This window comes from Lissotriton helveticus, chromosome 3_1, assembly GCF_964261635.1.
Source record: "Lissotriton helveticus chromosome 3_1, aLisHel1.1, whole genome shotgun sequence".
Classification (NCBI taxonomy): domain Eukaryota; kingdom Metazoa; phylum Chordata; class Amphibia; order Caudata; family Salamandridae; genus Lissotriton; species Lissotriton helveticus.
Genome location: NC_136061.1, coordinates 1097320719 through 1097344753, shown reverse-complemented (window position 1 = coordinate 1097344753; position 24035 = coordinate 1097320719). Strand labels below are relative to the sequence as shown.

Below are 24035 nucleotides of genomic sequence, written 5' to 3'. Positions count from 1 at the left end.
GTTTCAGAACCTGGCTGTATGCAAATTAGTCTGTCCCTGGCCCAGTGCATCATGGGAACAGGGCAGACCAGACTACAAAAGCCAATTCTTACACTGGGAAGGAAACAAGCTTCCGGGGACCGGTTTCTGGCATTTCAGCCGTCTTCGGCCCGGCTTGCTTGAATCCTGATGGTGCAATGAGCAAGGGACTCACATCTGAGTATACCCTTCCACGCTTAGGGTGGACAAAAATATTTACAACAAGGGGTGGTGATGGACAGAGTCTCTGAATTAAGCAGAATACTCTCACCCAGTCAAGAGATCAGGGCTAGATCCAACACCGTTTTATAGCTCATTGCACCATCCCAGTTTCAGAACCTGGCTGTATGCAAATTAGTCTGTCCCTGGCCCAGTGCATCATGGGAACAGGGCAGACCAGACTACAAAAGCCAATTCTTACACTGGGAAGGAAACAAGCTTCCGGGGACCGGTTTCTGGCATTTCAGCCGTCTTCGGCCCGGCTTGCTTGAATCCTGATGGTGCAATGAGCAAGGGACTCACATCTGAGTATACCCTTCCACGCTTAGGGTGGACAAAAATATTTACAACAAGGGGTGGTGATGGACAGAGTCTCTGAATTAAGCAGAATACTCTCACCCAGTCAAGAGATCAGGGCTAGATCCAACACCGTTTTTTAGCTCATTGCACCATCCCAGTTTCAGAACCTGGCTGTATGCAAATTAGTCTGTCCCTGGCCCAGTGCATCATGGGAACAGGGCAGACCAGACTACAAAAGCCAATTCTTACACTGGGAAGGAAACAAGCTTCCGGGGACCGGTTTCTGGCATTTCAGCCGTCTTCGGCCCGGCTTGCTTGAATCCTGATGGTGCAATGAGCAAGGGACTCACATCTGAGTATACCCTTCCACGCTTAGGGTGGACAAAAATATTTACAACAAGGGGTGGTGATGGACAGAGTCTCTGAATTAAGCAGAATACTCTCACCCAGTCAAGAGATCAGGGCTAGATCCAACACCGTTTTTTAGCTCATTGCACCATCCCAGTTTCAGAACCTGGCTGTATGCAAATTAGTCTGTCCCTGGCCCAGTGCATCATGGGAACAGGGCAGACCAGACTACAAAAGCCAATTCTTACACTGGGAAGGAAACAAGCTTCCGGGGACCGGTTTCTGGCATTTCAGCCGTCTTCGGCCCGGCTTGCTTGAATCCTGATGGTGCAATGAGCAAGGGACTCACATCTGAGTATACCCTTCCACGCTTAGGGTGGACAAAAATATTTACAACAAGGGGTGGTGATGGACAGAGTCTCTGAATTAAGCAGAATACTCTCACCCAGTCAAGAGATCAGGGCTAGATCCAACACCGTTTTTTAGCTCATTGCACCATCCCAGTTTCAGAACCTGGCTGTATGCAAATTAGTCTGTCCCTGGCCCAGTGCATCATGGGAACAGGGCAGACCAGACTACAAAAGCCAATTCTTACACTGGGAAGGAAACAAGCTTCCGGGGACCGGTTTCTGGCATTTCAGCCGTCTTCGGCCCGGCTTGCTTGAATCCTGATGGTGCAATGAGCAAGGTAGCTTGTCTCCTTTCTGGTGAAGAATTGGCTTGGTAGTTTGGTCTGCCCTGTTCCCATGATGCACTGGGCCAGGGACAGACTAATTTGCATATAGCCAGGTTCTGAGCTGGGATGGGGCAGTGAGATAAATAACGGTGATGGATCAAGCCCTGATCTTTGGACTGGGTAAGAGTGGTCTGCTTAATTCAGACACTCTGTTCATCACCACCCCCTTTTCTGTATCGTATTAAAACCTTCAGGGCTGTACCTTCTGCTCCTTGGTATTCCGACGAGCTCCATCAGAAAAAAGCCTCGTGCAAAACCCTTGAACGTATTTGGAGGCAGAAGTATTCCTTGGAAAGTAAAGTTACCTACAGGATGGCCCTCAAGGAATACAGTAGACTGATTGTAGAGCACAAAAGAGACTATCTGACCTCTCGAATCAACAAAGCCAGTCATAGCTCCCGGGAGATTTTCAGCATTGTCAGATCCTTTACGGATCCCCACGCGCTGACCCGGAGCCAGCCCGCCACCCAGTCTTTTTGCGACAAACATTTTGAGGATAAAATCAAGAGCATATATGCCTCCTTCCCTACTTCTAACGATATAGAACAGGAGAAAGAACACACTCTTCAGAATACACGGTCCCCTGTCCTCTTAGAATTCACAGCAATCCCTGAAGCTGATACCATTGTAGAATTACTTAATTGTAAATCTGGATCACCAAATGATCCCTGGCCGGCAAAGCAATACAAGAGATTGGCAGTGTTTCTTAATCCCTTTCTCAACCTTATCTGGAACGACTCGTTGAGAACGGGTAGGTTCCCTGCCAAATGGAAGCATGCTTCCTTAGTCCCCATCCTGAAAAAGCCCAACTCGGATCCAGACAATCCGAGTAATTACAAGCCAATATCTCTTTTACCTGCGCCAGCAAAAATCCTGGAAAAATTGGCTCATTCCCAGCTTGCCAATTATATTGAATCTCATGGCCTGCTACATGACTCTCAGCATGGCTTCCGGTCTGGCCACAGCACGGAGTCAGCCCTTATAGAAATGGCTGACTCGGTGAGATGGACGCTAGACCGGGGGTCGAGGGCGGTGTTAGTGCTGCTGGATCTTTCAGCAGCATTTGACACCGTCTCTCACAAGACTCTGCTGAGGAGACTGGAGGATCTGGGTATAGGTGGCACTGTGCTGAAATGGATCTCTTCCTATCTAACGGACCGCACACAGCAGGTATTCACCCCTCCTTTCACTTCCCCCGCTAGACCACTTAAATGGGGAGTTCCTCAGGGCTCTTCTCTGAGCCCGCTCCTATTTAATGTCTATTTCACCCCCCTGGCCGATATGATTTCACGAACTGGGATCAAAACCACCTCCTACGCTGATGACATCCAGCTTCTTTTTACCTTTGATGAGCCTTCTGCCTCTGCATTTGACCCTCTGAAATCCTGCCTTAGGGATATCTCCAAGTGGATGGACTCTAATTCCTTAAAATTGAATGCAGGTAAAACTGAGATCCTGTTTTTTAATACCCCGTCGCCTCTTGATTCCAGCCTCTGGTGGCCTGGAGACTTGAGTCAAGCCCCCATCCCCAAAGACTCTGTAAAGAACCTGGGGGTCCGTTGGGATAACCATCTCACTTTCAACACCCAGGTCCAATCAGTAGCAGCCTCTTGTTTCGCCAATATTAAAACAGTAAACAGGCTCATCAACTACCTGCCTTCTGATTGCCGTAAGACTGGTTCACGCATTGATAACTTCCCACCTCGACTACGCCAATGCGCTGTACCTGGGCATAACAGCAGGCTTATGTAAAAAACTCCAGACTGTTCAAAACGCTGCAGCACGTCTGGTGGAGAGAATTCCTCCCAGACAACATATCTCTCCGCTTCTCCGTAGATTACACTGGCTACCCATTGCCAAACGATGTATATTCAAGGCCATGACTCTAGCATTTAGAGCCTCCAAGAGCAAAGGACCAGCTCACTTGAGAAGTAGCTTACGTCTATATCAAAACGCCAGAACCGTGCGCTCCAACTCCCAAATTCTCCTTGCTACTCCTAGATTCAAAAGGACACGTGCAGGAGGGAAGACCATTGAAGTCTGTGCCAGTCAGCACTGGAACAGACTCCCGATTGACCTTCGTGCCTGCCAGACAGAAGCCGCATTGCGAAAATCCCTTAAGACCCATCTTTTCTGCCTATAATTTTCCTCCCTTCCATATAGCATCCCTGTTACCATTTTCACTAGCGCCGGGACGCCCCGTTGGGGCAGCTGAGCGCTCTATAAATGACACAAAATAAATAAAATAAATAAATTAGTACAGCCCCCAGTGCAAATTAAACTGCCGCATTTCAAAATATAAGGTGAGACTACTGTGTTCGCCAATGGTGACATTGAGGTGAATGGACCTTGTAGTCAACTGACCGTACAGTCCTCTTACAGTAAATCAGTGTTTCAAAACATGTCCAGATCAGCAAAAGCGTGTGCTCAATTTATCAAATCTTTCAAACTGGGCAAAGATGTGTGGTTGCGGTCTAGGTGCAACAAATGTTGCTTTGGGTTTATCCCATTCTTGCAGATATAATGCAGTCTTAAACTCAACAAAAAGGGGTTTTGATCAACACCCTATACCAATTAACTTTTTTTTCCTTAGTACGTGTGTCAGAGGTTCAACTTTGGCAGTGTCAATAAACTAATAAAATGCTGTTAAAGCCTGGAACAATAACAACTGTGTAGAGGATGTGGTTTAACGGCTAGGGCGGCTGACCTCAAATCTGGGGTTTCGGGTTAGAGTCTCGGCAACTACGCTTAGCATCCTGCAATTCTGGGTAAATCACTTAATCTCCCCGTGCCTAACAAAAGGAATGTGTCCTTATGTAACTCAACTAGTGCTCATGTAAAGCACTCTTATACCGGATACCTTTGGGTCAAGTTTGCGTTATATAAAAACTCTGGGGAAAAAACGGTTCCCTTGTCATTGGTACAGGGGCATCCACCACCGGTTTACCCATCCTCGTCGCCAGCATGTAAAGATGCACTGTGTCCGATTCATAGTGAGAGTATTTATTACAGTATACAGGAGCCATCGCAACAACATACAGCAGAGACAGTTCTCGCCATCTTCCCCAAACCGTGCCGCTCCGAATTTCCACAACATTACGATCCACAATACCCCCACCCAACCTCACCGTACCAGACCTCACATGCAGTATTCTATTAAGAAAACAAATAGAAATGTAAGAAATTGAATAAACACACACAGATGTCGCAGAGAAATCATACCCAGCAGACATGTCTGTCTGCCCGTGCCCTGCGGGGGGGGGGGGGCAACACCCCATGACTGAAATACATATTCTGCAGACATGCACAACAAATACAGATTGCACTTACACACTTATGCTGAACGTTATCAAGAAAGGACTTTTACACAATCATATGTAAAAACTGAATTATATATGCATTCCCAGCACACAAAATATATATACACACACTGCTGGAATACACGCACCCTTTGGACATTCATACTTTGCTGATATGCACACACACACATCCTGCAGACATGCATTTTCTGCACAATAAATCGCCAAATGAGTGTTAACAAATCACAAAAGACCGCACAAACAGGAAGGCACATAATGAAATGTACCCACACACTCTGCAGTCAGTCTTCGCTCTCTGCAGTGTTCACAAACCTCCAGCAGACCTATTAATGGCATAACTGCTGCCCAATTGCAGAGGTACTCTTGAGGGAGGAGTGAGTGCCAACCAGGCTGACAATAAACTAGTCTGTTGGAAGGGTAATGTTACTGAAGATCTTGGGAAAGAGAACGGGTCACTGCTGATCAGAGCACTGAAGGAAGTCATCCCGAAGTCGCAATCCTTGCCTAAGCAACTCGCAAAGTGTGCAAAAATGTTGGTGTCAACCTCACATAGCAGACACATCCAGCAGGATCACCCGTTCGGCGCCGAGACTATGCCCCTCCACCCACCCCTTAGAAGCCTGTGGGGGCGACGCATTAAAATCGGCAACAGGTAGGTGAGCCAGAGAGACAATGGCGGCCGCCGCGCTTCGCTCCTGGCCACACACAAGACGGCAGAAGCTGAAGTCCCGAGAGCAAGAATCCGGGAAGCCCTGAGCAGGAGCTGAGGAGCACTGAGGGCCTGCGGTGGAGTATGGTAGCAGCAGCTGGTATGGAGGGAGAATCTCTGTGAGAGCCGCACGAAACCAAGCAGCACTACCATGTTTCTCCGAGGCGAGGAAGAAATGCCTCAGAGAAAGCACGGTCATTTTCCGATTCGGGGGCGTGGTTTTCTTTCTCTCCTCTTCCCATTGGCTGGAAGGTAAAATTCCAGCCAATAGGAAGAGGAGAGCAAGAAAACAAGAAAGAAGCTAAAAAAAAAAAACGCCCCCGAATCCGAAAAAGATGGGGCTTGAACCAAGTGACGCTCCTTTCCTCCAATGGCTGGCCAGCATTTACTAGGCCAGCCAATGGAGAAGAGGGGCGGGTTCCAAGCCCCCTCTAAGAAACATTAACTCTTCGGGCTCCGCCCACTGCTACGCAGTGCGACGGTCCTCGACCTAAAAACGGCCATACATCTGGCCCCAGGCGCTTTAAATGAAAGGTGTTTCTTTTACCGAAGTTAGATGTAATCAATTTACTGACTTCAGAAGAAATAAAGGCGGAGATGGAGATTGCGTAAATTCAAATATGCGACCTTCATATCAATGCACGTTTCAGTGGCCATAGGTTAGCTCACTGAGTTATCCATAACCTGAAACAAATGCAGTGTAAAAGATGTAACGAGCCAAGACATCGAAATAGGACCAGCAGGAGTCTTGCTTTCAAGAGACCCCGGTGTTGCAATTGTAGCATGCATTTTCCAGCTGCAATTCATCCATTGCATTGAGCATTAAAAAAATACCGCCCTGTAAATGGTGAATCATTACAGTGTGGAACAAGCATTTACAATGCAACAGTTTCGCCTTTGCCAAAGTTTGAGCTATTGGAATTGTAAAAATAACTTTTTATTTTTGTGTAGGTTTTGAAAACAGATAAATAAATGGCATTGTCATTTACAATGGCAATAGCTTAATCTCTCGCAAATGCGAGACCTATTGCATTTTCAATGCAATAGGTCACGTATTTACGCAAGTTTGTGCTATTGACATTGCAAATAATTCGTTTTATTTATGTTTCAAAAACCAAAACATAAATAAAAGGTCTCACACTGCTGTCTCTCTCACACTGCGGACTCTGCCTTTAACACACCCACTGGTGTCTCTCTCACACACTGCTGTTTCTCACACACTGCTGTCTTTCTTACACACACTGTCTCTCATACACACTGTCTCTCATACACACTGTCTCTCATACACACTGTCTCTCACCTCTTAACGGGTAAAACCTCCAGGTTCCCCAAAGCCCTGGAAAAGTTCTCAGACTAGGATGTAGTTATGCAGAAAACCGCCTATATTAGAAGGGTTGCTAGTAACTTATAACACTAGTAATTTTTGACAGTGTGTCTGCATCCTTATAGATATCACAAAATAAATTTCAATTGTCTGCATCCTTATAGATATCACAAAATAAATTTCAATTGGCTATACGTCGGGTGAACACCTTCCCCTTCTTTAGGTTTGTGGCCTGTAAGTAGACCCCAAAAGTTGGCTTCTGTTCAATGGATTTGCTCATCTGTTTCATTATGACAAATGTGAAAGCCTGCTTTGCTAAGTTGTCTGTATTTGGTACTTGCTTCAGATGAATACATCTCAGCTGACTCTGTATCTCTCATATGGGTGGGCATTATCAGGGAATCTGAGGCCAGAGGAAGTGTCAACTGACCGTCTCCCTGTTAATTTGGATAAGAAAACATGTGGTTTGTGGACTAAATAATTTTCTGTTGTACTTGATATCTCACTTTTGACAGCCCTATTTATGGGATTTCTCATCTAGGTAAAAGACACCTGGGTGCAACGGATATGCGATCTTTAGACAGACTCCTTCTGAGCGTCTTCATTCTAATACTCATGGAATTTCTCTTCAGAAAAACTCTCACCTAGATGATCTAACTAGGGCTGCAGGTAGGAATAATTCTCAGATATCTTCTCATTTGGGTGAACTTGACAAGGGATCAAGGGTTTAACTAAAAATGACCTCCTTTTCAGGGAGGGCCTGAGACTGGAGTAGTAATCTTATATAGATTAGTGATTTGAGTGGCTCTTTGACACTCCTCAAGTTACATATGGGCCAACGTGGTCAGATATCTGTTGGCCAGCTTACAATATTTATTAAACTGTGCGATTACTTAAAATCTTTACAGTATAAAACACAAAGAACAACCCCCCCCCATGTGCCCGTCGGCCAGTAAAACCATATGTACAACTTTAAAATAGAATAATGGCTAATTTTGCCCCTTTTTTGTCCAATCAAAGTTCTATTAGAAGAAGGAAAGTTTTTGTCTGTTCCTTAGCTTCACGCCAATTAGAGTCTTGGGAAAGTGTGGAGGTTTGACATGAACGTTTTCACTGCGCATCACCAAGGATGGGTTCTTCATTGGACCCTTGTCCGACCCTGGTATAGTTTCTGGGTCCAGTTGTTCCAGTTACTTAGCGGGAGTTCCCTAAGTTAGCTGTAGACTGACACTCGTTTGTGCTCCAGATGGTACTCCTTGCACATTGTCAAGACTCTTAGGATCCATGGCCTTTTGATGGAGGTCGAGTGCCATTTTGGCTTGGTGGGTAAACTTACCGACCCTGGCTAATAGGCAGGTCGTAGTTTCTGAGAAGCACCAGTCCGAGGCCTCTCTGCAGGTTCTATGGCCTAGATTCCGTAAGGCCGGGCGCAGCAAACGATCGCTGGCCAACTTTGGACAGCAACATAGTAGGTGTAACCATGACTCTCTGCGGTAGTTGCATAATCGACAGGCGGTGGCACCGTCCGTTCGTGCCCATTTTGGGTTAAAGTCCGTGATCATGAGAGCCAGGAGGCGCAGATACAGGATTTTCTTTCTCGCATGAGTTGTAAGTAGGTCTCGCAGGTATGGTTGGGGTTTCCCGAGAGTATAAGACTTATCCAGGGCCAACGTTAATGGGTTGTGCCGTAGCGATAGAAGATCAAGCTCGAACGAGATGGGCTGGACTTGACGCTTTACGGCTTGTGCCCAGGCTGAGTATGGTATTTCATTGAGGTGCAAGCTTTTGCCCTCAATTTTCAAGAGATCAATTCCTTGTGCCAGCTTCGAGTGCCATGGAGAGCCCACTTCACCAAATGTAGATTTTAAGAAGTGCTTTAGGGTGTTTTCGGGCGCTTTCAGTACTCTGATGTAGTATTTTATCAGGTCCCCCAGTAATGCCAACTCCGGTCGATTCAGGCCTATTTCTAGCCTTAGCCTGTTATTCCTAGCCTGTCTAGGGGCCTGTAGCACCAACTTGTACGCTTTCGCCTGGGCCGCTTTGACCACTTTCTCGAAAGCACCTGGGTAGGCAATGTGGCCATACGTAATGGAGGGAATCAGTTTTGCCCTGAGTACTGTCAACATTGGTTCTGCTGAGGGGCTGACCAAGCGATAGCTTAGGCGTCTTAAGAACAGAATTGTTTTATCTATTCTTGGTTTTAGCTCCTTTAGATGTTTAGCTGCGGTGGCCCTCTCTGAGACCCAAACTCCCAGATAGTTATAGGATGGGGCAGTAGCGATTAAGTTCTCCCCCAGAATCCATGTTGCTTCTTTTTTTCGCCAATATTTGCCAAAGATTACTATCTTGGTCTTGCTAACGTTTATCCGTAGGTCATTTTCTTTGTTGTACGTCGCCAGGCTGTTTAAAGCTCTTTGAAGTCCCACCCTGGTGTGGTCCATGACCACCGTGTCATCAGCGTACAATAGAAGTCTGCGTAATGGTTATGATGCCTCTTCTTTGATTCCTAGTGAGTCTGTCTGTTCATCTATTCGCTTCTTAGACTGTCCTGTTTAGAAAGCCCTCATGATATCAATGAACGAGGTGCAGGACAATAACATGATAGAAAGCATTATAATGTTTGTTTATTTATGTACCACTTAAATATATTGCAAATTGCAATGCAAAAATGTACTGGAACATAAAGCAATGTGATATGTAGTGCAACAACCTTGTAAAACCCCATATGCTCCAGCAGTGTGGATGCGCAAAAATAAATCACAACGAAAAGAGTGTATGTTACACAGGCTTTTCATCTCCAGAGCCATATTGTTGAAAACACAAAGATTCAGTATAACCCAGTAGTCACACATAGTCACACCCACTGTAACAGCCAAATTGTACACCAAAGCCATATAGCCAGCAAAATGATACCGCTCCATCAAGCACATCCCTTTCCACACAATCTTCTCTCAGAGCACCAATAGAATGTATTTGTTTCACACACACACACACACACAACACAGCAATGTAGCCAGATATGTGTCAAAAAGGCCTCCGGACTACACAAACCATCGAAGCAGGGAATAGACAACAATTTGCCATCATGAAACGAGATGAATCTACAGTTCGCTCATTATAAGACAAATTTACACCTCAATACTCCGAGCAGAAATTATCAGTACATAGGACAATGAACACATGCACCACTACACATATCACACGTGATGAAAACCATACCCCAATAACTACAGGGAAAAAAACAAGGTTGAATGAAGGGCACCAGTAAAAAACTAACGGAGAGCCATAAGGCAATTTGTTTATTTGACATTAGCACACTCACATTTTGATTTGAAGTGCCTGGCTAAAGTGGAACAAATACAATCGGAAGAACTTTGCTTAGCAAATGCTGATAACTGTATAAACCACATGCAGGCTGATGCAGCAGAAAGTCCCAGGTGGCACTGTTTGCACACTGTTCAGAGGGCATGTTACTCACTCTGTAAACGCCATCAGTAAGACACCTTCACATGGAATCACAATTATATTTACCACACGTGACTGTTGCTCTGTGCGCTAAACAAGGAAGCCAAGGATTGGATGAGCATAGGCCTAATTCACAAAGGGCCTCCACACTCGTGGGGGAGGTCCCGCAGTCGACCAATGTTTCGCATACGAAGAACGCAGTATAGTCGGGTATAAACCCCAACCCTACCCCTTTGTTGAGGTCCCCCAATCGGTGCTTACTGTGCACAAGAATAACTCAAGTTTAGATGAAGTGCACTCGTCCCATAAATATTAACCCACATAGGTCCCTCCGTTGTGCCTGACGGCCCCCGTTCGCCCCTCACCTGCGCTGCGATCCCGGCTGTCGATCCGGCTCCACAGCTGCCGAGACAGGGCCCCCGCCCGTGCACAGTCCCTATCAGCTGGAGCTAGCGGCCGCGCGCACGGACAAGCGTCACTGCGGGAACCGTCTGACGTCACTGGCAGACATTGCTTGGGCAGAAGACTCGCACGTCCGCACAATGGACATAGAAAACAGGTTCACCGCATTAGAACCCGAGGAAAGTAAACGGAAGACAGACTTCTGTCACACGACTGCAAGGCGCATTAAAAGTCACTAGATGTCACATTGGGAGTCAGAATAATTATATAGTGTTCTGTTACAATATCTCTAGACGTTATGAACAAGGTTGTGCTGGTCAAAGTCATAGGCATAACACACATGATGACATAACGTTATGAAACATAAGACAACGTTGCAAAATATAACGTGTTACGGAATCACACCCTCATGTCCAAATAAATAAATAAAAATGTCCTCGGTAGACGCTGCTCGGAAAACACAGTGCGCCCTGTAGGGATTCGGGGGCGTGTTTTTCGTGCTCTCCCCTTCCCATTGGCTGGAAGGTAAAATTCCAGCCAATGGGAAGAGGAGGGCGAGACTTAAAAAAAGACCCAGAAACGCCCCTGAATCGCGTTTTCACGGGGAAAGCGTGATTGACAGCCAATCTCTTCCAATGGCTATCCTCCATTTATGGAGCTAGCCAATGGGAGACAGAGGCGGGACCAAAGCCCCATATGTAGGACATAAGATTTCGCCCTGGGCGGAGCAACTGCTATGCAGTTGCAACAGCCAGGGCGAAACCTAAAAAAAACAGCGAGCAGCACTTAAAAGCATCAGAGCTGTGCTACAGCACACACCACAACCTGCCAGGCTCTTGGCACAGGGCCACAGGCAGCGCAGACAAGCTATGCCTGCGACCCCTCTCAAATCTGATGTGAAACGGCTGCACATTCCAAAGCTTAGGTTGTGAATGTTGCGAGTTATCGTACCAACATCTGGCGGGTTTGCACCAGCCAATACTATGATACAAAGCCTGGGCCATGAAGCACAGATTCAGAAAACATGATGAATGGGTAGGCCCGGCTATGCTCTGGTGTTAGCCTCATTGTGAATGTTCCCCGGTGAGCCTTGAAAGTAACGAGAGAGAGAAATGGACAGGCAACTGGGTCTTTCCTGCTTAGAACTAACACTGCAATCTTTCCTAGTTCATCTTTAGGACTCCTCGGGTACTTGCATTACTAATGCACGCAATGAGCTCTACCACCAGAAGACCGGTGCAGCCTGGGGGGGCCTGAAACTCGGCCTTCCAAGCCAATGGCGGTAAGCTTAGAGGAACCAAAATGTTGCTGCATACAGATGGAGGAGAAAGAATGCCAAGTACAGCCAAGGGAATAACATCAAAAAGACAACATGAAGAGCTCTTTGTCCCCTGATGTAAGTCAACAGACAGATGTATGTCAGAACGTATGCGCGAGACTCCAGCTGCCCAAAGGCTCCTAAGAATCAAAGAATACGAATATCTGAGAAAAGGAGACTTTAATGATACGAGGCAAAGACTATGCTAATATCACCATTAAAGTAAGAGTAGATAAGAACAATGATATCGAAGTATGCTGGAAAATAACTCCAATACGGGGGAAGAGAACAGCACACAAGTCACTTAGCGGGAATCACATATCCGAGTGTTGCTTGTGCGCCTGTTCAGAGGGGAGGTGGTCTAATGGAACATGTCTAGGGCACCTACCAGTGGCTTAGACTCAAGTGCTTCCATACATCACATTTTGGCGAGGATTCTTACGCTTGCCTTGAAGAGCTAGGCCCCTATTCCCCATCAAACCACAAGGGACATGAAAGTCACAGTATCATAAAGGAGCGCCTCTGCAGTCTCAAAGTGGGCGCTGCATTCAATGACTTGCTATTTTATGTTGTTCCAGATAGGAGCTAACCACAACATATCCCAAGCAAAAAAGACGAACTATTGCAAAGAGAGGACACTGGGCACCCAGAGATGTTCATCTCACAGCTGAACTGAAGGCAGGTGCCCAAGTGATTCAAGACAGATACTAACCCCACCTTACTTCTAAGGCCTCTCACTAGGAGTTTCTGGCTTTCGCCTACAGAGTTGACTCAGGGTGTAATTCCATCAATTCCAAGTATGTAGATGCTGAAACAAAACTTCAGACCTGATCAGAGACATCGAACTCTGTAGGGTGAGGGTTGAGGTTGCTGCCAGCAGCACAGTCTGGCCTGGCCCCTCCTGACGCCCGTAGCAGCACAGGTGGAGCAGTCAATGAACCCCCACCCTCTTCCCCAGATACAGGCTTGTCCGGTTCCCTAGCCCCCACCCTCCAGCCCGGTGACTGACAATTTCCTCGAGCACACAGCAGGCAGAAAACGCCTGCAATTTTCTCCTTAGAGTCAGGGAAAAAGCACACAGAAAATGCCTTCCTTGCTTTGGGCCTTTGAGACTATTCTCTATTCTGTGAAGAACATGAGTAATTGGTTGATTTGGGTGTGAGAATTCTGGCTAGTATCAGGAATTCAGGCCCTTGCATATCCCCACGCCAAAATCCACTGAATCAAACGGAGGATCTAAGCGGTAATCTTTAAAGCAGATGCAGATTCACATTCTCAGCTAACTGAAAGGGACTCCAATAACTACCTACTAGTAGGCGAGATGTACACCCCAAAACGCCAACCATGGACTAGTAGGGAGTTTACACCGGCTTCATTGGCACAGTCCGAAAGCTTCCCATACAAATGCTCCTTTCCATGGTCCTTTGAGAAGAGAGAGCTCTGTAGCCCGGACTTCACACATCTGCTACAACTATTCGGAGTTGGAGGCGGGAAAGAAGGGAAACTAATTGAAACCAGCGACATCGGAGGAATTGGGAAAGTTTGCCACGGACGGGCGGAAAACTCACTTCTTAATACACACAAAGTTTTCAGAGCTCGCACGTTTTCCAGGCTCGGACACGAGCAGCTCGCCAAATCCTGATTTTCGATTATGAAACTTGTATTCTGGTTAGTAAGTAATGTATTGTCCAAATTAATTACAATTGTTACTATTGACATGACACTCCAAAGCTTATTTCCTGCACCCCATGATGCCACTTCCGGTTTTGAAGTTTGTATGAGAATTGGTAGCCTTAGCACAAATGCAACTTCTAGAGAAATTGTAGATTAAAATAATTGTTATTGGGCATTACCGAGAAAAATAAGAAGTAAAACTAAGATTGATATTAAAGAAAACTGTTTTTGTGAAAAGGTATGTGCTGTAAATTAAGGGCAATAACACTTCCGAAATTATTTCAACGTCCCATTAAGCATGTACAGGAGGTGGCCTATAGTAATCAAACATAAAAGACTTTGAAAGGCAACCTCCAAATGCAACCATAGCTACAAAGCATAGAATCAATGTCATATCCGTATAGAGGCGCAAAACAAAGTACACATGGCTATTTAGCAGCTCCCGCCAGAATCTGGCTTTCTCCCACACTAAATATGTTTTACATTTATTTGAGTGGATGTCAAACCTCCAGACCAAAATTGTAACCAAATCACTGGGGTACAGAGAAAGAGTCGGAAGAGAGTCAGATGGCAGGATCAAACGGCGTGTCAGTCAACACACAAGGCCCGGCAATGAATCACTGCTCAAAACCGCCCAGCTAATCTGAGGGAATTCAACCAAGTATGTAAATCGACTCACTCCAGTGGCATGCACACTTCATCCATCTGAGAGCACGGGGAAGGCAGGGAGGGGCTGTAGAAGGACAGAATGGGCGGGGAACTGTACAGGGGCACAAGTGAGGATGAATACATTCCACGGAATCCGACACAAGCAGCCAAACCACACAGGCACCACACCACGCCCGAGGGCTGGGACTAGGGATTCAGTTTCAGTCCTGTGAACAAAAAAGTAGCTTGCTAACTTTCCCACTATCATTTGGGACACCTCAATGAGCTCCCGGCTTTTTAGCCAACAGAATGTTCGGACATTTGAGCCTATAGTTATAAGGTTATGTGCTGATCTACAAGTCCCAGAATGCAACGTGCGGCTGCCTTTAAAACCTGAACTAGATAAGAGCGTCACCCAGGAGGCTGAGATGCTTATACCAATCCAGTTCAAGCAAACAGCGCAAAAATGCGAAGTGCATATTTTTGTATTGTTTTTCTGTGAATTGTCAATGAGTTTCCAGAAGTAAACTTTCTTTGATGCTGTGTTGACAACCACAAATTAAAACATCTGACAGGCTGTTGACCCATGTAAATGAAACCCTTGAAAACCTGGTCTGTCACTAGAGAACTGAAAAGGCATACTCGGTGTACGTGTTTGAGGTTTTGAACTTTAAGTACTAAACATAAATGTCTCGTGGACTGTCTTCTTCGTGTAAAATGGATGCATGTGTGCAATGTTTTGCATCTGTGGAAGCTGTGTGTGACTTTTTACTGACAAGGGATACCACAATTACGGTGCAAACAAATATTCACAATTGTATTCGCTTAAAAAGTACCCTTTGTCATTGCTTAAAGTGAGAGCTGACATGGAACTACTAAATCTGCTTCCCAAGCAGAAATTCAAGTTGACCAGTTACAAATGATTTATACTGGTTTCTGGTGCAATGTATTTGTTTTGGCGATTGCTCTGTATATGCCCAGCATGTAGAACAACAAACTACACTAGCTAAATGAAAAAATACCATGTAAAACCAATTACTGCTATTAGGACACTAATACTCAGAAGACATAATAAGGACAAACGTCACCCAACCTGTACATTAGTGGTGAAAAAGGCACCATCCACAGCTACTTAATGAAACGGAAACAAGTTGCAGCTGGTCAAATGATATTCCTACTACAGCGACCAAGGACACTCAAAATGGACAGTCTTACAAAAATATGTCCTACTGCGACAAATGTCTCTTCTGAGCTGTGAAATAATGGAATAAACATGATACCCAGTTATAACAGTTGAACTCAGAAGCATGGGCTAGAAGCGTTAGCATCACACACACACACTCAAGGAGTGGGACATCTATTTTAATTACAAAGAGCATCTCCCAACAATGCCGCCTGTGTTCTCGCTAGACATCCTTCCCATCGCTGAGTTAATGCTCACTTCAATTGTATGCAGTTTGATATTTATCTATCACCATGCACAACTTCAAGCCAGTTCCACATTTCCTTGATATACTAATCACTAGCGCTTTCCCACAACTCAGGGCTTTAAGTGGGCCGGGTCTTGCCAGTGCTCAGCACCAGTAGTTCTAAAAAGCAGGGGTTGTGACAGGTCCCTGTCGGGCATTCCATTTTTGCCCTCACCATCAATGAGGAAAAAAAATCTTACTTCTGCAACAGTGCCACCGTTCACATCCTTTGATGTCACTTCAGATATACTCGGTCTAGCACTTTCAGTCACATCATTTCAGAACAGAAGCATTTGCAATATTATATGCAATGAAGTCCTAGTTGTTGCATTTTTATCTTATGCAACTAACAACCATTGACAAGCTAACAGTTCTGGCTTGTTGTAGGAGTAATGTTACTTGTATTATATATATGGATGCAATGACAGAAGCAGCAAAATACCAGTCGAGCGGCACACTATGCTAAGCACAGATTTTTAGCTCAAGTGTTTTAGGCCACGCCCTTAATTACATCGGCCCACCCCTTTGAGAGACCCCCCCAGTTTGTCAGCCCACTCAAAGACCAAACACACCTACTGCTTATTACAACTGCATAGATCTTATGTCAGTGTTTCCCAAACTATGGGTCTACCGTGAGCATATTTGATGTGACCAGAAAGTCTGAGCTGTGAATAAAGATACCTTTAAATTCTGTGTTTATCTTGTCACATTTGTGGTGCTTCAAAGTGAAGGTCAAATGTCAGGCTATATCTTCTGACAAATTACTGCTCATTATTTTAACATGGAATTGGTGTTTACATTTCTTTCTCTGGCTGCAAAGTGGGAGGAGGTTTTTAAAGAGAATTATGTGAATCTTGCTGGAGTACAGAAGTCTGTATGGAAAGGCTGAAGGGTGTCTTTTTTGTGTACATTCAGCAAGTAAGGAGAGCAAAGATGGAGGACTTTTTTGTAGTTCCTAAGTGTGCAAGAAACAGACTTTAAAAGGATAAAAGACATTTTACTTGGTACGGCGCAAATGATAAATATTCACAGAAACCTGATTTCAACACATCATTTGAGTGCTATAAACTGTATGGCTGTGCAAAGTTAGTGGCCACTTCAATGGAAAATGTGCTGCCTGTAAATGTCAATGCGCGACCATGCGACGCTTCAAGTACCTTGAAAAAATGCCCCTCAAATCTCCATTAAGGATCTTGAAAGATTGTTGTTCTAAAAAGTGGGTCGTGGTTCTAAAACGTTTGGAAACCACCGTATTTTGTATACCTGTATACTGCTGTTCTCTAGATTCGCTTAATCACGGCTGACTACCAACGTAAACACGTGTTAAATGACTGGGGGCTGCACTGCTGCCAAACACAGCCATATATAGCTCGCTCTTATGTATGTGTGTCATTTCTCTATCGCCTCCAGATGCTGTGTAAGTTATCTTATGACCCTTTATTTTAAGGCGCACTGTCACTCGTCCAAGGTCTAGACACTGTAGCAAAAACTTCACAGTAAATAAATGGGGTTATTTTTCATCGGCTTTAAGAAAATACCACAACAGGCTGCACAAAAAAAGGCATTTTACTCGGTGGTTGTGTATTGACAGCAGAGATGGGAGCTGTTGGCTTCTTGGTTATAAAATGCTAGGGTTATCTTTTCCCCGAGTTCGGAGAAGCTATGTGGCCTTTAATTAAGAAGGCCCGTTGCGCCCGACAACCCCGAGTCCCTCCTGGAGGTGGTAATTGGCCCAGGAGAGCCCCGCGGAGTCTCCTGTGAAGCGGAGGGCTGAGGAATGTCCGCATTCCGCAGCCTCTTTAATCTCGGGGCAGGAGCGCACATCTGACTGCTGCCAGCAAAAAAAAAAATCACAGCTTCAAAAGGGTTTTACTGGGCGTAAATAACGTGCGAAGAAAGCACAGTTAGACTATTATGTCTAAAAAAACTGTTTCTAGACAAATAACTTAAGTGAACAGTTTATATCAAAACGTAAGTAGGTATCTACCCCGTTCAATTTCCATTGCAGCGCTCCCCATGACCCCAGACATTAGAAGCGTATCGTTTTTTGGGGGGGTTGGAGGAGGGGGGGGGGGTGACCTCTTCTGAACCTGTCCAGATGATGCTGTAATTGCCCCTGATAAACACCAGGGCGAGAAGCTTTGAGTGAACGCAAACTCTCCTCTATGGAAAAAGAGCACAGCGCGGGGCTGGGGGAGGAGTGGGCATACACCGCTGTGCGATAAACCGACTCTGAACTGCATAAACAAACACAGAGTTTTAAAGGCAGCTGCTGCATGGGAGAGCCCGGGCTGGGGCTGCACCAAGCCACGCCTCGGCCCTGTGGACCGGCGCCTACGAGGCCCTCCCCGCCTGCAGAGGGGAAGAGACGGAAAGTCATTCGGCTAAAAGCAGCAGTAATAACCACATGACTCCAAGGAAAGGGAAAGGCCGCAGCCCAGCAATGCACAGCCTTTTCCGGACATATATTATTCACTGGCGGAGAAAGGAGTATCCAGGCCCCGCCCTTCAAACAGAATACGACCTCGCCCCTATCGGCGCGGTGTGTTCAATGTAAGCAGGAAACTGGCGTCACCTAATGTAAGATCTTTGCGTGCACCACCCCGGCCAAGAGCTGCCTTCAAACAGACTAGATGTACCCTGTCGTGCTACATAATCGCGGTATACCATGTATTTGTATACACGTGCATCTTTTTTTTTTAAACATCTAAAAAACGCATCCAGCATCCAAATAGCTGCATTTAAACTGCATCAAATTCCCTAGTTCCATGTGTGAGCAGGCCTTCCAATCCTGGTTTTCCGCTTTCCATTCCGCGACTTTGGGCGAAACAGGACTGCAACTGCAAGCCATGACCTGCTCACGCGTGGGCCCGAGAGATCTGAGGTGAGGCCGTGAGAGTGCGCCCCTCGGGAGGCAAGCGCTTCAAAGGAGGCCTTCTAGACGCGTCACACCCTCCGTACACTAAAGCAGATATGGCGGGTTCCTTTCAGAGTAGTGGATTGCTCGGTGGAGGCAAGGGGCTCTTATCAGGGCGGCGCAGAGGCCGGAGAGTCACATCCGCACAGGCCTCGCCCTGCCGCCGTGCATGCTAGCGCCTGACGACGGGTCATGCTTCTCTCGAGGCGGCCTGTGCAGAAGAACTACAGAGCTCCCGTCATGCTGCGTTCTCGTCACCAGACTGCACTGTGAACAAGGTGCATGCATGTCCGCCAACAGATAAGTATACAGTTCTCTCCGTGCAGCCATCCGTTGCACAGCCCTGCGAGGAGCTGGCACTGGCGTGCACAGCCCACAAACACCAGGCATTGCAACATGCAGCTCTTTCCGTGCAGACAACCTAACACAACCCTACGAACATCCTACAGACGGTGCACAGCTCTCGCCGCACGCAGCATGCATAGGCGCCTAGACAGGGCCACTAGCCTGCACCCACTCTCCACACATCATTCATTTCGGCAAAATGCCGTACAAAAGCATGTAACACCCAACAGATATGATCAATAAAACACACAGAAATTGCAATAAATAATATCTCCAAAAGACTAGTTAGTGGCTTGATATCTCCCACGCTACGAACACCCCAAGTAATACACATCACGCTGAGCTACAGAAAAGCACCCCCTATGATTACATCTGCTGGGGAGGGGGAGACAGCTTAACCTCCCCACTAGAATCACCATCAATGGACGCGGGGTGAGCGCGGGCAGGCGACGGGCCTCACACAAGGGGCCATTGTGTTTCAGGTTTTAATTAGTCTAAGCCCATATTATCAAAGCAGGCGCAGCCCGAGTTGAATCCCAAGATCCACAGTCGCCGTTCCCTTTAAAACACTCAACATCCACATTAAAGCAACACCTTGAAACACGTTTAATGGGATCCACAAAAAGATATTAAGCTCCTTCCGGGTAGCGCAGCTAATCAGAGCCTGCAGATCTGCAGCCCGCCTGTGTTTGCCACACGAGACCAAATGACAATTACCAGCATTTATTAAGAGTCATTCCCACACATTATCTGCGAGCAGGTTCCGTCTGCGCCTCTCCCCTGACACCGCCGGTGACTCCCAAAACAAACACCAACTGCAAGATCAACGCGAGCCCTGACCCCGTGAGAAAAGCACGGGTGTGGGGGAGGGGTGAAGAAACATGGAGATGATTAGAAAATGCAGAGCATCCGTCTCCACCAAACTGCTGGTCCCCAGCCAGCAGCCGCTAGACCGCACAGCTCTTCACACGCAGGAATCCATTACCACCCACAGGCAAAGTAATCACAAATGAACACAAATCCACTTTTCATCATACATACCAGACCATACACAATGGAATGTCTCTTCCATTGGTCACACACATCGGACTTATATATGAATAAATCCCACCAAAATCTCACAACCACAAGCTCATGCACATTGGAGTACAACTCTCACGTTGGACGCACTCAACAGGCCACACAAAATAATCCCAGCAAAATCACACAACCATCAGTGCATGCACATTGGAATACAACTCTAATGTTGGACGCAATCAGCAGGACACGCAAAATAGAATCTACCCATCCCAATGCTTCTACATGCCAGACTATATATAATGAGACCAATCACCACGGCCACAAAAAAAGCACGCAAAACTGACTCAAGCTCAACCTCTCCTCAAAAACATCAATAGAATAAACCCTGCAGAAAAGGACACACACAAAGGAATCCATCCAAGTAAAAGAACACAACCATCAGCTTATGCACAGTGGACTACCAACACCACTCTTAGACACAACCGCCAGACAATAACAAATAGATGGAAAATAGTACAGTATTATAAATAAAACAATCCAAGTTTAGCACTGGACACAAACACCAGACCATAAATAGCGTGCAAAAAGAAAAGACCATTCACCATCTCCTTCTAGGAATGGGGCTGCCAGGCCATAGACAATAACATCCATTAACACCAAGGCACAAACACAATTAACTGGAACTGTTTTATTCAAAACGGACGTGGCCTCCAGAGATATAGCAAACCAACTATCTACATATCAATCTGTACCCAAACACAAAACCATATACTGAATGTTTCCACCCATTGGCACAACCACCAATCAAGCCAGAATGTCAGCCATCTCCAACTAAGGGCGCAGCCAATAGCCAAGACACATTATTATTTAAGACAAAGTCTAGGCAGATTACTCGTTGAAAAACCTTTCATAAAACAGCATAGTCACATGAATAACAACGGACATCAGTTTCAAAACTGCCTGTAACCTCTCCAAGCAAGACAGCATCACTATTGTCTCCTTTGGCACAGGTTATACTGCATCCCTGTACACATGTGGAGGCGTTGCGGGGTAGAAGGCAGCAATATTATATCATTTTAACATGTCCAGCAGATTCACGAAGTGAGCAGCACCCACCCTCGTCCCCATCTCCAGATTTTGGTTGAAAGGATAACGCAGTTTTGGTTTCGATTCGTGTCCATGATGCTGGGCCCTGCCCTCCGTAAAGTCAAGGCTCTCCCATACAGAGGACTCTGTAGCTTACAGGCTTTCCCAGGCGGTGTCATGGGGATTGTGTGAGCCCCGCCCCCACCCCTAATAGCCGTAGTGCACAGCTGCCCTGCTCTGAATGTGGGGTGTAGCTTCAGCGGGCCTGAGGCAAGAATGCAGCCCACGCCCCTTTTAACCATTTTTGGGAGGAAATGGCAGAACTTTAGTATTTTATCGCGATCTGCCTCTACTGCACTATTTGCGGTGTCGTAGAAGCACTATAGAACAGGTCCTGCGTGCTGCTATGAAATACAAGGTGCACGTAGGTTACCGAGTCAGGATTTTCCATTCCATCGCAGTACACTTGTTTCTTCACAAAGCACTACAGGGGCTTGGATACACGGAGGAGGCCAGTTTCAGCTCGGGGTCACAATCAAGAGTGCCAGTGACATCTTTCAGCTGTGCCAGGACGCTCATTCAAGGGCAGGTACAGAGATTCTTTGCTGCATCCATCCCTCCTATCCCAGTCTGAGGGAGATAAAGGCGCGCGAGTATCATTAAAAGGGGGCCAGCAGCAGGCCGGAACTCTGCTGGAGTCCGAGTAGGGGAAGAGGGGCTTGGACGGCCGATGACACGGCACCACGCCCATGTGATGCAGCTAGCTGGAGGAGCAGAAAGGCCTTATAGGCCGTTTCCAACTTTGTAAGTCGTTGCATGCTTGCAGTGTCGGTAATACGCCCCAGTCCCGAGTTGCTGCTTGCCAGGGTTGCGTTGGCAGAGCTCCAGTCGCTTTTGGCCTCCCACGCCGAACTTACACGACCTAGCCGGCACTGTTGGGAGCCAGTTCAGTTTGGGCAGCGTTGGGCTCAGTAGCAGTCTTTACCAGGAACTGTCACCACAACAGCAAGAAGGGGCTTTACTACAGATACCCTCCCCCCCCCTCCCCCTTCTGGCGCAGTTTAAAGTCAAGACAATAAAAAAGAGCTGATTTTAAGACCTGCAACTATTGAGACTTGGATGCGACTGTCGGTACTTTGTGGACTCTCCTGTGTAGTTGACTGATCTGAGGCTAAAACTGCCCGGTGACTGCCCCACTCCGGTGACTGCCCCTCTCCGGTGACTGCCCCTCTCCAGAGACTGCCCCTCTCCAGAGACTGCCCCTCTCCAGAGACTGCCGTACTTAGTGCATGAGTATTAACTGGAGCCTCTTGTGTATTTCAACCAGGATCCCGCCCTGTGGCTGCCACCGGCCCCCACCCCTGAGCCGCCCGCTGCTAGGCCGGGTCTGCAGCCCTGCCCGTGGCACCCTGCAGCCGGCCGGGGCCTCCCCCTGTGCGCCCCGCGCCGAGGGTGGAGTCTGCGTCTATGGGAGTGATCGAGAGTGGATTCCAGCACGGGCCCCCGCGGGGCCTCCCACTCACCTGCTTCCGATAGCCGCTCCTCACCGGGTAGCTGCCGCTGGGGACAATCATTCCTGGAGCGCCGGGTCCTCGGCTCCCGATGGGCGGGCGGGGGCGGCGCGGCCAGGGGCTCCCGAGCAGGGACAGGCTGACAACTTCCAGCCTGCTAACTTTCTGCGGGGCCTGCGGTGGGCTGCGGGGCCGGCCTGCGGGAGCTGCGGTGCACGGGCGGGGCAGGACGGCGGCGCAGGAGTCGGAGCCCGAGCAGTATTTGGTTCCCATACAGTCCCGTAGCCCCTGCCCTTCGGCCGTCTCCGGGGCTCCGCCCTGCTCGCGCGCCATTGGCTAAGCGCCTTGGCAGCGCTGGCCCGTCACCAGAGCTCCCTGCTAGTCCCGCCCCTTACCGAAAGGAGTGTCTGGACCCCGCCTCGGCGCAACCAGACCTGGCAGCGGCACGCCGCGCCGACGTGCGTCTACTGTGCACGCGCCTCTTGGAGTGGTGCCTGCTCTCTTGCGTTAGGGTCACATGGGTTCTCAAATTTCTAAATGTTGCTTGTTTATTTATGTACACTTTATTAATCCGTTATTATGATTTAACTTCGAATTAGTCTAGGACCCCCCTGAATCAGCATCATGGACTACCTGGAATCCAAGGAGCACAGCAGGATAAGCTGCTTTAGGGTATGGGGCAAAACAATAATAGAGGTCAGAGTGGCAGCAATTGCACAAAGGTGTACAACCTTGTAAAAGGGTACTTTCTTTGTATTGGTTTTGCTTGATGTGATAAAAAGTTGCTTCTTTAAAGTTTTATGAGGCTAAACCAGCTGTTGGGGATCTTCGTGTGCCTTTTGCTGGAAAATCGCTTTTCTTCGTCTACCAAGTGGTCATTGTGTGTGAAAGGACGGTGCCTTCAAAAATCCCACCATTCTAAAAGTCAGACTTTTTGAGTTTCCTGGATCTACGTGTGAGTACCTCAACCAATCCAGCTATTTTTCTTTGCATTCTAGGAGTTGTAGTCAACGTTCTATCAGTATAGATTCAGGACTATATGTTATCTCTGTACTGTGGGAGGTGGACCCTGCCCCATGTGGGCCTTTACTATGGTTTCAGACAACATTACAAGCAATGGTAAGCTCATGTTCGAATCAAAAAGTTTAGGTATGAAGACGGACCCAGCTTGCTAGGTCTATACAAGTTGCAGCCACTGTATGTACT

General features: G+C 47.1%; 1 protein-coding gene across 8 annotated transcripts in view; it reads right to left on the bottom strand.

Moving 5' to 3' along the window:
- RBMS1 (RNA binding motif single stranded interacting protein 1) overlaps nucleotides 1-24035 on the bottom strand; it is a 764797-nt gene that overhangs the window by 321123 nt on the left and 419639 nt on the right. For 3 of the 8 annotated variants that reach the window (XM_078681668.1, XM_078681671.1, XM_078681670.1), the window contains exon 1: nucleotides 22842-23140. The exons of 3 other annotated variants lie outside the window; for them this stretch is intronic. In XM_078681668.1, coding sequence (XP_078537794.1) covers nucleotides 22842-23102 — 261 coding nt within the window. In that variant the 5' untranslated portion in view covers nucleotides 23103-23140. Of the gene's footprint in view, nucleotides 1-21751; nucleotides 21854-22841; nucleotides 23166-24035 lie in introns of those variants that run through there. 2 more of the 8 variants (XM_078681667.1, XM_078681674.1) reach the window with 2 other exon arrangements.